Source organism: Kogia breviceps, chromosome 15 (genome assembly GCF_026419965.1).
Source record: "Kogia breviceps isolate mKogBre1 chromosome 15, mKogBre1 haplotype 1, whole genome shotgun sequence".
NCBI lineage: Eukaryota > Metazoa > Chordata > Mammalia > Artiodactyla > Physeteridae > Kogia > Kogia breviceps.
This window is the reverse complement of record NC_081324.1, coordinates 63007514-63021267: the sequence shown is the minus strand read 5'-3', so window position 1 is coordinate 63021267 and position 13754 is coordinate 63007514. Positions and strand designations below refer to the sequence as shown.

The 13754-nt window shown below is 42.8% G+C and overlaps 1 protein-coding gene across 1 annotated transcript; it reads left to right on the top strand.

The window, feature by feature from the left end:
* The first annotated feature begins 7447 nt into the window (after window positions 1-7447).
* On the top strand, window positions 7448-8341 carry MC2R (melanocortin 2 receptor). Its single transcript, XM_059039881.2, has one exon. The coding sequence runs from the start codon at window positions 7448-7450 to the stop codon at window positions 8339-8341; it is 894 nt and encodes a 297-aa protein (XP_058895864.1).
* The last annotated feature ends 5413 nt before the right edge of the window (window positions 8342-13754 follow it).

Sequence of the window (13754 nt, the reverse complement as noted above, 5' to 3'; positions counted from 1 at the left end):
TTCTCTTTTCCTCCTCCAACTTTCACTCCAGCCAACTATCAGTATTTTCTCCTGTATGAAAAGAACTTGGTACCAAGTGAAGGAGGGGGCTGACCTGCTTCTAGGAGAAGCCTTTCTCAACTCACCTGCCTACCTTTTGATTTGCACCAAATGGAACCCCAGGAATCTGAAATTACATTGATAATATCGGGCTTATACTTTTTTTTTTTTTTTTTTTTTTTCTGTACACGGGTCTCTCAGTGTTGTGGCCTCTCCCGCCATGGCTCACGGGCCCAGCCACGCCGCGGCATGTGGGATCTACCCAGACCGGGGCACGAACCCGTGTCCCCTGCAACGGCAGGCGGACTCTCAACCACTGTGCCACCAGGGAAGCCCCGGGCTTATACTTTTTGATCACGGTATATATTTCCTTTTACTCATTAGAATGATACAGTGCTTTTTATCCTGAATATCTCATAGAAGTCATATTTTAATGTAGACCTCATGTAACCAGTATGGGTTGCTCCACAAAGTAATGGTAAAAATAGTCGCATCTCTTGATATTTGAATTAAATGTTCAAGCACCAACCTGCTATGTAGGGAAAAAAGCCCAGCATCTTCCTCTGGGCTGCCTCCTATCCTGAATGTTCTAAAACCCCAGGGGCTTACGGACTCCTAAACTGAACAGTGAGCCTGGCACTGGTCCATCTAGTACTGTCTGGACTCCTCACTGCCACTTGGTGTCGCTGTTGGGAACTGCTCCACCTGCTCGCAGAGGTGCTGGTCCTGGTGGGCGTGGTTCCCAGGACAACCAAGGCGGAGCCTGCTTCCCGGGACTGTCAGACCACCGCCCGAGGTCCTCAGCACTTCAACCCCATCACAGCAGCCCCCGGAGTACTAGCCACCCCGGAGCTCTGGGACAAAACTGGATTTGACATTCACCTCTCTCTTCCTAGAGAAGGACCGTCCACTGTCTCTTTCTCTTCCTGAGTAAACATTCCCAGAGTCTGGGCAATTTTTCTTTCAACAAGTAAGACATCTGATTTCAACTCCTTTCTACTGACAAAGGCTAGTCACTTGCCCCTTTCCTTCTAAAAACCCTCTTCCTTTCTCTCCTGCACAAAAGGTTGCTCATTATTTTCTGCTTTTACTGCCCAGGAGAACTTTGGCCCTGCACGTGCTCCTGCAGATAAAGCTGTTTTCCTGGACTCTAGGGAAGCTGGTCCCTCACCCTTTCTAAGAGGATAGTGAGGCTGTTCATTTTACAGGTGCTACTTCAAATAAGAGGAAACCAAAAAATCAATCTCTAGCAGAAGCACTCATTTTCCCACAAAATTCTAACTGAAATTTGGTCTGCCAATGAAAAAAATAAAACCACTAACTCTGTTTCTTGCACATTTTATATATCTCCCCCAAACATATCTTTCTAGAAACACAAACTGTTGATTATTCATTGATGATGTTCACATTCTAACACATCAAAAATAGTTACTGGGGGCTTCCCTGGTGGCGCAGTGGTTGAGAATCCGCCTGCCGATGCAGGGGACACGGGTTCGTGCCCCGGTCCGGGAAGATCCCACATGCCGCAGAGCGGCTGGGCCCGTGAGCCATGGCCGCTGAGCCTGTGCGTCCGGAGCCTGCGCTCCGCAATGGGAGAGGCCACAACAGTGAGAGGCCCGCGTACCACAAAAAAAAAAAAAAAAAAAGTTACTGGGCACTTCAGTGAGTTACTGAAGTGGATCAGAGAGCAGGAGTGAGAACCTACCAGCCCCCAACCCAGGAGGTTACCTGCTGCTCAGAAGACACAACACAAACACCGGAAGCTGACCTTTCAAATGGGCACAGGGTGCCACATGACAAATGCAAGGCAAGAACAAAACACGCTTCAGGACGTGAGAGCAGAAAGGCGACCTGGGTTGAGTGGTAGTCAGAGACACTCTAGACGTTTGGTCTTGACTTGGGGCTAAAACAAAAGTAGGATTTAGAGGAGAGATGTGGAATTCTAGAGGGAAGACAGTAGTAAAAATGTCAAAGCAAAAATATGCTAAGCTTCCTGGAGATGATAAGAAAACTGGGCTGGAAGATGGGTTCTACCTACAATACTGGGAAACATGGCAAGAAAACGTTAGCCTGGGACAGATTGTAGACAGTCGTAAATGCCAAGTGCTTTAAAAATGGGATTTTATTCTATAGACAATGAGAACTACTTTATGAAGCCCACACTGCATGCCTGGCTCTGGGCTGCATAATTTACATGTAGTGTTATATATAACCCAAACGTAACGCAAGAGCTCTGAATTAAGTAGTCTTGTCCCCATGTGCATGTGGGGGAGCTGAATATAACAAGGCATAAGGATATCTATTGCTTTGATGCTTTATCTTGATTTCGATGATTATTTCTCTGGTGAGCATCTTCAACTGTATTCTTATGAACATATCTAGCTTTCTTGCCAGAAAAGTGCACCATTTCTCTGGAATATAGTTAAACAAGGTGGCAGATCTAAATATCCTACAAACTCAACCCCTCCACTTCAGTGATTCAGCCTTTCCACTGACACTGAGCTGATGCTTTTTAGGCACGAAGACTGTTGATTGCTGTGGAGTGGTTTGTGAAGGCTTAGCCTGATTTATTACTTGGTGTAATACTTTGCAACCTTCTGGAATTAATTTATTTGTATGATTGACAGATGGCCCAAAGTGATGCATGTTACACTGCAGTGTGTGGGGTAGTGAGGAGTCTGAAGAATGCTAGGACTGTTACTAAAAGTCAGAGAAGTGATTCTTTCCCAGTGTGCCTTTTCTTCCCTGAGAATCACCTGAAGCATAGAGAACTTCCATGTTGAAGCTCCTTGATTTGCTAACCTTACTTTAGAGCCCTATCAATATTTACAATGAGCAGCAGAATTGAGTTGCTGAAGCAGAAGGGCCTTGGAGACACCTAAGCTTGTCAGGTATGCTGCTGAGAATGTTTTCACTAAGAGATATTTTTTGCTTGTCTTTCCCATCAGTTGAAAAATGGGGACTTTATATTAATTATCATAGCTTTTGCTTCCCCCTCCTCCCCTTTAAGGTAACAGTAATCTCACCTAGTCTCAACTGTCACTTGGCTGTCCTTACCATTTTAATATACTTTGGAGTTTGATATAAATGTGTTGTCTCGCTGGCCAGGGAAAACTCAATTGAATTACTAACAAAATAGGAGATTTTGAGTTTTATACACACAACTAATTAATTGAGTATTGATTTTTCTCCAATTACATTATACAATGCAAATGAAGATAAAAGGCACAGTCACTGAAGTAGAAAGGTACCAGGGGAAAGGGGTACCCACCACACGGACTGAAGATTCCTATCACTTACAAAGTCCCTCACAACAAGCAGAATCTTTTCAATTTGTTCACTTGTTCAATTACTTTTATGAGAAGTCCTTCAAAGTGTTCTGTCTTATTCAAGTCAAACACCTGGGATTGAAGGTGTGGACTGGCAGGTGCTCAGCTCCTTGGGGCGAGCGGGGAAGCGCCTTGGTAAGAAGGCTGATAGGTTACACACTTTCCAACCATCACACAGACTCCTGCCAGGAGTGCCAGTGCTGAGTGGAGTTGGGTGCTGGGCAGCAGGGAGGTTGGGGAGCCTGCTCGAGGGGAAGCAGGAAGCTCCCGGACCAACCCACATCCTCCACCCCGCCCCACTCCCATGCTTCACCCTCCATGGTTTAAGTTTCAGCCAGAGCCACTAAGCTCTGGTGAAAATCCAAATAACTCTTCCCTTTCGGAAGGGTGGCTTCCAACATTTCAGCGGGCTTCATCTTGACATGGAATCAGAGTAATATTCAAAATACTTAGAACATGCCAGAGGACACTGACCCCCTACAACCCGACACTTAGATAAACTGGTCCATTCAAGACAAAGTCTATCATTCAGCTACTTTAAATTTATGTAAAACCTAACCTGTCCCTGCATGTTGGTTTTTAAGATTTTACTGTTGTTTCCCATTTTTCTTTCTTTCTTTTTTTTTAAATTTAACATCTTTATTGGAGTATAATTTCTTTACAATGGTGTGTTAGTTTCTGCTTTATAGCAAAGTGAATCAGTTATACATATACATATATCCCCATATCTCTTCCCTCTTGTGTCTCCCACCCTCCCTATCCCACTCTTCTAGGTGGTCACAAAGCACTGAGCTGATCTCCCCGTGCTATGCGGCTGCTTCCCAGTAGCTATCTATTTTACATTTGGTAGTGTATGTATGTCCATGCCACTCTCTCACTTTGTCCCAGCTTACCCTTCCCCCTCCCCCCTATTTTTCATCTTTTTTTTTTTTACTGGATCATCTTTAGCCTATTTCACTACTCATTTTTTCCACTCTTTTTCTTCTGTTTTTGAATTTAAGACTAAGAAATAGAAACACCAATCAGTTATAAGGACAGTTTGTACCCAAACAGGAAATGCTGGGTGGCTCTTTCAGCCACATGTCAAGGGAGGATGGGTCTGGTGTGTTTGTGGGCACTGACACAGAAGTGGGAAGTAAGATCAGAAAGGCTCAAATGCCCTGAGAGCACAGAAACGGTGGAGAGTCTGCCCAAGATGGGATATCAGAGTAACACAGAGGGAGGTAATAACATGCATGGCAAGTATGTAGACCAAAACCTACCAGGTGTTTTGTTGGCAATGATCGAAAAGTTTGATAACCCTGTATTGAGGAGGCTATGGGGGGAAAGTGCTCTGCTGGTGAGGATGTAAATTGACACAACCCCTCTGGAAGGCAGTTTGACAATATCTATGAAGACCAGTGATGCATATACACTTTCACTCAACAATTCCTTTTCTGTGAACTTATCCGACTTACTATGCACATGAGAAATTATATACTTACATGATTATTAATTACAGCATGCTTTATACAGCAAAATGTCTGAAACAACCCAAATGACTATCAATACACACAGATTAAATAACTCAGGACATATCCACCCAATGGAATACCATGTAGTGGTTTTTTACAAAAGGAAGAAGGAGGAGGAGGAGAAAGAATGAGAAAGTGATCCATCTACTTTGTGGAAAGTCTCCAAGATGAAACAAGGTACAAAACACTATGTACAATACACTGACTGTTGAACACAAAGGGCAGGGTATCATGCTGGCCATGGAAATGGGCCTCTCAGATCTGCTGTGGGAAGTAGGGTTGACTGGTGCCCAGCACTCTGTGTCTGGATCCCACCATGTCCCTGCTGAGGTCCTATTTCCTCCAGGCTGCCCCCAGTCCATGACTGGGCACAGTCTATTTCTGTTGGAGCTAGGATTCCTCTAATTGGCAGCTGGCTCAAGGACTCCCCACTGGCCAGGTCAAAACTTCCCAGATCTGTGCTGCAGTCTGAGACTCCCCCTTTCTTCCTCTTATTTGCCCCCAGGAGTCAGACCTGCCTCACAGCCTGAAGGCTCCCCTGTTGCTCTTGCTGCCTCTCCCCTTCACCCTAACTAATACCTGGGAGAAGATGCACATACTCCTATTTTCTTTTTTTTTCTTTTTTTTTTTTTTTTTGTGGTACGCGGGCCTCTCACTGCTGTGGCCTCTCCCATTGCGGAGCACAGGCTCCGGACGCGCAGGCTCAGCGGCCATGGCTCACGGGCCCAGCCGCTCCGCGGCATGTGGGATCCTCCCAGACCGGGGCACGAACCCGTGTCCCCTGCATCGGCAGGCGGACTCCCAACCACTGCGCCACCAGGGAAGCCCTCCTATTTTCTTTTATGGGCATAACGAAACTCCAGAAGAAGATTGATCACCTCTTTGAGGAGTGGTAATGACACACAGGATAGAGGGTTGGGAGGGAGACTTTTTACTATTTATGCATATCTACAAATACACAAATATATGTATATAAATATATATGACTGCAGTACCTATTCAAAAATGAAATTAAAATGTTACATGCATCTGGTGAAAACAGGGAGAGAGGGCAGCACAGAGCTGGGACAGGAGCCCTGTGGCATTGTGATTTATAATAAGAGACATGCATTTTGTCTTCCTCCTCTTTTCTGGCACAGAGCTCACAAGACAGCTGGAATTCTCTAAGTGGGGAGAACAATCAAGTTGTCTTCTGTTATGTTAATGAGGTGACTTTTAGAAAGCTGGTAACCTAAGGATGGGGGCTGGTTGCCAGGGAACCCAACTCCACCCCTGAGGGGCTGGAGGTTGAGTCAATCACCAATGGCCAGTGATTCAATCAACTGTGCCTGTGTAATGAAGCCTCCCTAAAATCCCAAGAGGAGGGGGTTTGAAAAGTTTCTGGGAAAAATCTTTCCTGGGAACCCAGACCTCAGTTCCTCACTGGCTCTCTCGGAAGCCTAGGTTCTAAAACTCTATCAGCTGGAAAAGCCTGGAAGCCCTATAACAAAAACCACTTATCCACTCAACAGAAAAAATAAGCCATGTTACCCTCCTTCCCAGCTGTTCTCCCGAAGAGCCATACAACCAGGAGCACAGAGAACACCAGCACAGTGTTGCTGACTTGTCTTCAGAAAGGTTCAGGGGAGCCCCCCAAACTGCCGGCCATCTCCAGGATGCCTGCAGCCCTTCTACTCAAAACTAAAAATAGAGTTGCCATATGATCCAGCAGTCCCACTCCTGTGCATATATCTGGAAAAGATGAAAGCTCTTATTCAAAAAGATACATGCACCCCAATATTCATAGCAGCACTATTTATAATAACCAAGACATGGAAGCAACCTAAGTGTCCATCAACAGATGAATGGATAAAAAAGATGTGGTATATATATACAATGGAATATTACTCAGCCATAAAAAAGAATGAAATAATGTCATTTTCAGCAATGTGGATGAAACTAAAGATTATCATACAAAGTGAAGTAAGTCAGACAGAGGAAGACAAATATGATATCATTTATATGTGGAATCTAAAAACATGATATAAATGAACTTACAAAACAGAAACAGGCTCACAGACATAGAAAAGAAACTTACGGTGACCAAAGGGGAAAGTGGGGAGGAATAAAAGGAGCTTGGGATTAACAGGTATACATTACTATATATAAAATAAACAAAAGAATATGAAAAATAATATGTACATACATACACATATATATAACTGAATCATTTTGCTGTACACCTGAAACTAACAAAACATTGTAAATCAACTATACTTCAATTAAAAATAAAAATATATTTAGGAAAGATTTTTTAAAAGATGAGGGTCCAGTAAATTGTTTTATTTAAATATTCCACCATTATATTTTGCAGAGGCAATAGAGCTTCCTCATAGCTAATATGGCTTGTTTTTATTTTGTGATCTATTTTGCAACTGATATTCCTACGTACACTTTTTTAGGTGGCTGTGTGGTTTTTACCTCAGATCTTCAGCAAGAACTACAGAGAAAAAAAGATTCTGAAGAATCAATCAAGTTTTCTGTCAAGTCCCAGTAACATCCCTGTCTTAACCACGCACAGGAGAGATGAAACACATTATCAACCTGTATGAAAGCATCAACAGTACAGCAAGAAATAATTCAGACTGTCCTCCTGTGGTTTTGCCAGAAGAGGTATTTTTCACAATATCCATTGTTGGGGTTTTGGAGAATCTGATGGTCCTTCTGACTGTGATCAAGAATAAGAATCTTCAGTCGCCCATGTACTTTTTCATCTGCAGCTTGGCTATTTCTGATATGCTGGGCAGCCTGTACAAGATCTTGGAAAACATCCTGATCATGTTCAGAAACATGGGTTACCTCGAGCCTCAAGGCAGTTTTGAAACCACAGCAGACGATGTGGTGGACTCCCTGTTCATCCTCTCCCTCCTTGGCTCCATTTGCAGCCTGTCTGTGATCGCTGCTGACCGCTACATCACAATCTTCCACGCTCTGAGGTACCACCACATCGTGACCCCGCGCCGTGCCCTTGTCGTCCTGATGGTCATCTGGATGTGCTGCATGGGCAGCGGCATCACCATCGTGACCTTTTCCCATCACGTCCCCACGGTGATCGCCTTCACAGCGCTGTTCCCGCTGATGCTGGTCTTCATCCTGTGCCTCTACCTGCACATGTTCCTGCTGGCCCGCTCGCACGCCAGGAGGACCTCCACGCTTTCCAGCGCCAACATGAGAGGGGCTGTCACACTGACTGTTCTGCTTGGGGTCTTCATTTTCTGTTGGGCGCCCTTTGTCCTTCATGTCCTCTTGATGACATTCTGCCCGGCTGACCCCTACTGTGCCTGCTACATGTCCCTCTTCCAGGTGAACGGTGTGTTTATCATGTGTAATGCCGTCATCGACCCCTTCATATATGCCTTCCGGAGCCCAGAGCTCAGGGATGCATTAAAAAAGATGACCTTCTGCAAGAGGTACCAGTAGAACTATTGGTCCCTGATTTTAGGAGCCATGGGGAAATACTGTCAAGGGACAGCGTAATGTGACATACCAACAATACTAATGCTCCAACTGTCCTTTCCTTCCCTAAAGCACACGAGGAGAATCCCACTGACTTGTGTTGTAATAGCTCAGTTCCTTGTGAACAGCCTTTCTGTAGGTACAACTTCTATAGCTAGAGATAGATAGATAGAGATTTACTAAAAAGAAGGACAGGATACAAAGCACATACAGCAATACACATATGAGAACTCTGGGCTGAGGAAAAAGTTGTTCTTCTATAGATATCTAGCTAGCCTATCACTGGGGTGGCCTTTCCAAAGTACTAGGACAAGTACTCAGTGTATAAACTACAGGGCCTTTGTAAGCCAAAGGTGCTATTAAGTTGCTGCTGCTGGGCTTCCCTGGTGGCGCAGTGGTTGAGAGTCCGCCTGCCGATGCAGGGGACACGGGTTCGTGCCCTGGTCCAGGAAGATCCCACATGCCACGGAGCAGCTGGGCCTGTGAGCCATGGCCGCTGAGCCTGCACGTCCGGAGCCTGTGCTCCGCAGCGGGAGAAAGTTGCTGCTGCTGAATTTGCCTGTCCCAGACTGCCACACAGAATCCCTGCTTGCCTGCTTTCCCTTCTGCCTGCCTGCTTTATTGAATGCCATCTCAGATCTTTCTGGAAGCAGGCAGGGTGCACATTGTAAATGTCAAATAACCAGTGTTGAGTTTCCAATAATAAAGAAACCTTCGCCATTAGTCTTCTTTGCTAACTCAGTATCCCACTGGCCTTAAAGTATTTTCCTGGTTAAAAATCCTCAAGCTTTAGGAGAATAAATTTCAAAGGAGGAAATAAAAATTTAATCCATTTGGTTCCTATGTAGGAATAAATAAAGGTCAGAGGAAAATTGTGAAGTTTGTAGAAGATATAATCAATCCTTGTGTATCTGTCCAAACATAGAAGTAAATGAAAAGACGTCCCAAGCCCCAATATGCATTTTGTGGACTAAGTCGAGAGTGTGTGTGTTCACCATGTTTTTGGACTACGGGGGAAACCAAGACCAAAACAATACTTCAAGACAGTGCTATTATTGAGACCCAAGCCAGAGAGTGATGAAAAACACTTAAACTCATTCCACAGATGAGTCTGAGAGGCAGATACCGTCACTGGAGAACTTCATCCTACCATCAGCCACAGGAAAGATGCCAGATATAGAAAAGCGACATCCCAAGTAGGGTAAAGGAAGCATAAATTGCAAGTCCATTTGTTTTTAATAGCTAATGATAAAGCTTAAAGAGGAAGCAAATTCTGATCCTAAGTCCTTGCTGAGATGGAAGAGAAAAAGAGGCCAGGTCTGCAGGTGCATGGAGCTGAGCTGCTCAGGATCCACAGTGAGGGATGGCGTCTCGGGAAGAGGCAGTTTTTGGCCCTCGGAGTTTTCCCTGAGTTGCTGAAAGAAGCAAGCCACAAGCAGGACTGCTGGCTGGTTGGATATTAGGTGTGGGGAGGGACAGGAGCTTAAGAAGCAGAAGAGAAAGCACAGAGTTAAAGTGAAGGCAGCTGCGGGCAGGTGTCCAGAAAGCCTGTGACACAGCTTGAAGGTGAAACCCACAGTGTGTCTTCTGGTCCTCCATTCTCTAGAAATCTTTCTTTGGTCCTTCCCCCTCACCAAATGAATGATGATACCCTTTTTCTCCTCTTATTTCTCTGGCAGAACCTCCAGGACAAAGGCAAAAAGAAGCAAAGATTGAGGGATTCCTTATGCTTTTCTTCACTTTAATAGAAATGTTTTTTAAAATATCACCACTAAGTTTATTTTTTGAAAATTACCTTTCATCAAGTTAATAATGTTCTTTTTCTGCCTAGTTTCTTAACAGTAATTTTTAATCACTAATCAATGTTGGATTTTATTTAATGCTTTTTCAGCATCTATCAGATGATCAATTTTTCCTCCTTTAATTTCTTAATGTGGTATATCACATTAATAGATTTTTAACAGTTGGGCTACCTTTGCAAACTTCAAATGAAGATTGATATGTAGTACACCAACCATGGTCATATTTACAAAGCTAAAATATATTGTTTGACAAACAACTTACTGTGAATTATACTTTTACATATTTGAAATTACCTATAATGATATAATTTAATTTATATTTCATGAATGACCTCTAGTGAATTTTATGAAAAATGAGAACAGTACCAAAAAATACAGATTCAAGATATGTGGTCTTGAGGGAATTCACTGGCCGTCTAGTGGTTAGGATTCAGGCCTTTCACTGCCAGGGCCTAGGTTCGATCCCTGGTCTGGGAAGTAAGATCCTGAAAGCTGTGCACTGTGGCCAAAAAAATAAACAGATATGTGGGTTCCATAAATATTCCCTTTAAAATAAAGGAGAAGAAATTATACATGGAATATTTAGTTGGCTACTCCTTTATGTATATTTAGTGATTTTAAAAATCTATTTTGTGAAAATCCCTATTTGCTACACATGCAACAGTTTGTAGCTAGAAATTCTCACACTCAGGGTGACAATCTCCCATTGACATTACAATATGATCATTGAAGAAACAGCAAACAACTGCTATTTATTTTGCCAACATGTGTTGTATATTTAAGATCTATTATTTGCAAAGTATTGCTGAGAAAATAATCCAGTTACTCCTCTTTGCAAATCTACATATATATTTCTTTTTTAAAAAAAAATATTTTATTTTTATATATTTTTGGCTGTGTTGGGTCTGTTGCTGCACGTGGGCTTTCTCTAGTTGCAGCGAGTGGGGGCTACTCTTCGTTGCAGTGCGTGGGCTTCTCATTGTGGTGGCTTCTCTTGCTGCGGAGCACGGGCTCCGGGCGCGCGGGCTTCAGTAGTTGCGGCTTGCTGGCTCTAGAGCGCAGGCTCAGTAGCCGTGGCTCGCGGGCTTAGTTGCTCTGCGGCATGTGGGATCTTCCCGGACTAGAGCTCGAACCCGTGTCCCCTGCGTTGGCAGGGGATTCTTAACCACTGCGCCACCAGGGAAGCCCTACATATATGTTTATTTATCCACATAAGTGTAGTCTGTATTGCAATTAAAATTTTTGATAGTATGTTAAGAGCCTCTAAATACCTATATACCCTCGTGCAGTGAAAGCACATCTTTTGTCACATCCCCTAATGTCGCAGGTCAGACTTTGACCATGTTCCTCAGAACTCTGAAAATAAGGAGGGCAGAGGGCAGGAGGACCCACAAAAGGTTAAGAATACCCTTCAGAACAGTGAGTGTCTATTGTTTCCATTAGGATATTAATAAATGTACCTAATTTAATTTTTTAAGAAAGTTTTATGTCAGTAGAAGCTATACTATATCTGAGATAACAAATCCCATGAGCTTAAAATCTGTTAGAAGTCTTCATTTTATCTGTCCCTACTTAATCCTTTTCAATTTTCTACAGGTTCTAGCAGCCTGTAGTTTGTTGAACAAGACTGTGATGTCATACAGACTTTAAGCAGGACCCCTTGCAGCCCTTGCTGAAGAGTGCTGAATCTTTTCTCCTGCTCCCTTTCTCCTGACTCTTCGATGATATCCAACCCAAGAGTGTTGGACACATTGAAAATTGTCCCAATACCAATAAAGCTAAAATGTTGATCAAATAGATTCATAGAATATATCTAAAAGTGGCAAGAACTTCCTTTTACAGATAGAAAAGCACAGTCATGAGAGGTAAGAGAATGATTCAAAATTCACGTCATTGAGTTCAAATCCCAGCTCCATGTGTAATATTTATGTAACCTTGGACAAGATATTTAACTTCAATAAGAGTCCATAATTCCATCAGTTATATAGGGACCAGAGTATTACCTGCCTCATAGAATTCTGTGAGAAATAAATTAAAAAACAAAAGTTCAGCACAATGCTTGGAGCATGCTAAATGCTTAATAAAAGTTAGTGTTTACTATTATTATTATTATTATTATTATTATTATTATTACTCCAGTGTCAGACAAGTGGGCAGAGCCTTTTGACCACAGTGTAAAAACATTGCTGCTTAACTTAATGCTTTCTCTTCTGATTCTCTCACTATAAAGGGCCTTTTCTTCACCCACTTCCCCTGCTCTCTTAATCTCTAACTCCGCATATGTAAAAATACCCCTAATCAAAAAGCCCATCTCTAAACTCATCAAAACAATTAGCAAGAATTTACTTTCAGCATCATGACTAAAGCACTTCCACATAACCATGGCAAAGAAAAATAGCTACTTCTAGGAATCCTGAGTGCTTTCCTGATAACTATTTGCATCCTTCTAAGTATTTCCATGGCACATCGTCACTACAGCTCTATATTCACAGATTATTTTGTATGGTTTTCACTAGTTTCTACTCCTAAAAATAGTCCTAGCAGGCACATTGATTAGAGCTTAAAAGTTCAAGTTCTGGAGTCAGAAAAAGCTGGATTCATGCCTGGGGAAAATACTCAAGCTCTTTGAAGCCCATTCTCTCATCTATAAACTGGGCTAATGACTCCACCTCTGTAACGGTACGCCATGCCTACATAATGGTCCAGTGAGGACTTGATGAGACAATGCATTTAAAGCACTTGCACAAAAGACAACACATTTGTTGAGGAGTAGATAGTTAAATGACAGCATGGTTGTTTACTGTTATTATCTCTAACATTTCAGATACTTAAACAGTGATCTGAGAGGTTAAGTTACCAATTCTTAACCTTATGTAGTTACCAAATTTTTTGCAGAGAACCTTCTTGAACATCTTAAGAAATAGTTAAACAAAGCTTTGGCTTCCACTGCAGGTATGCTGGAGCAGCCTCCTAGAAAAAAACCCTTTAGCGGATAAGTATAAACTCTGGACACAATTTTAAATATCTGAGGCTCTGAAAAGTGAACAAAAGTAGGAAAGTTTTGGAGAGGAGTTGCATCTTGAAGGAAGGGACAGACATAGGTGAGTCTGCATTTCTTTAGTTTTGAGCTGCGGGGTGAGTCTCAGTGTGATGCAGGGTGGTTAAAATTCTCATGTAAAGCCCACTGTCTTTCTGGCCTGAGGTACCAGGTCACCAAAGCTGCCAGAAAGTGAAGGGACATGTCATGGAGGGGATAAGCCAGAAAAGAGAAGCCCCTAAATTTTGTGGACAAGCACTGCCCAAGTCTCTGGCTCACCCCTGAACCAAGTATGTAGAGGGCAGACTCAACATAGCTTGCATATAAGGTTTAAGGGACTAAATTTGCATTTGAACTGCCATCATTATAAGTGATAAATGGTCTGCAAGTTAATTGCATACTAAACAAAACCATCAAAATTCTTAGAGGAATATAACAGAAATCAGAGTCTCTCCAACATAATACTTACAATTTCTAGGATCAAATTCAAAATTAGTCGATATATAAACTAGGAAAGTTTATCCTTACTCAAGGGAAA

Bases quoted from the DNA above. Each gene is read 5' to 3' on its own strand.
- MC2R (XM_059039881.2), top strand. From the start codon at position 7,448: ATGAAACACATTATCAACCTGTATGAAAGCATCAACAGTACAGCAAGA.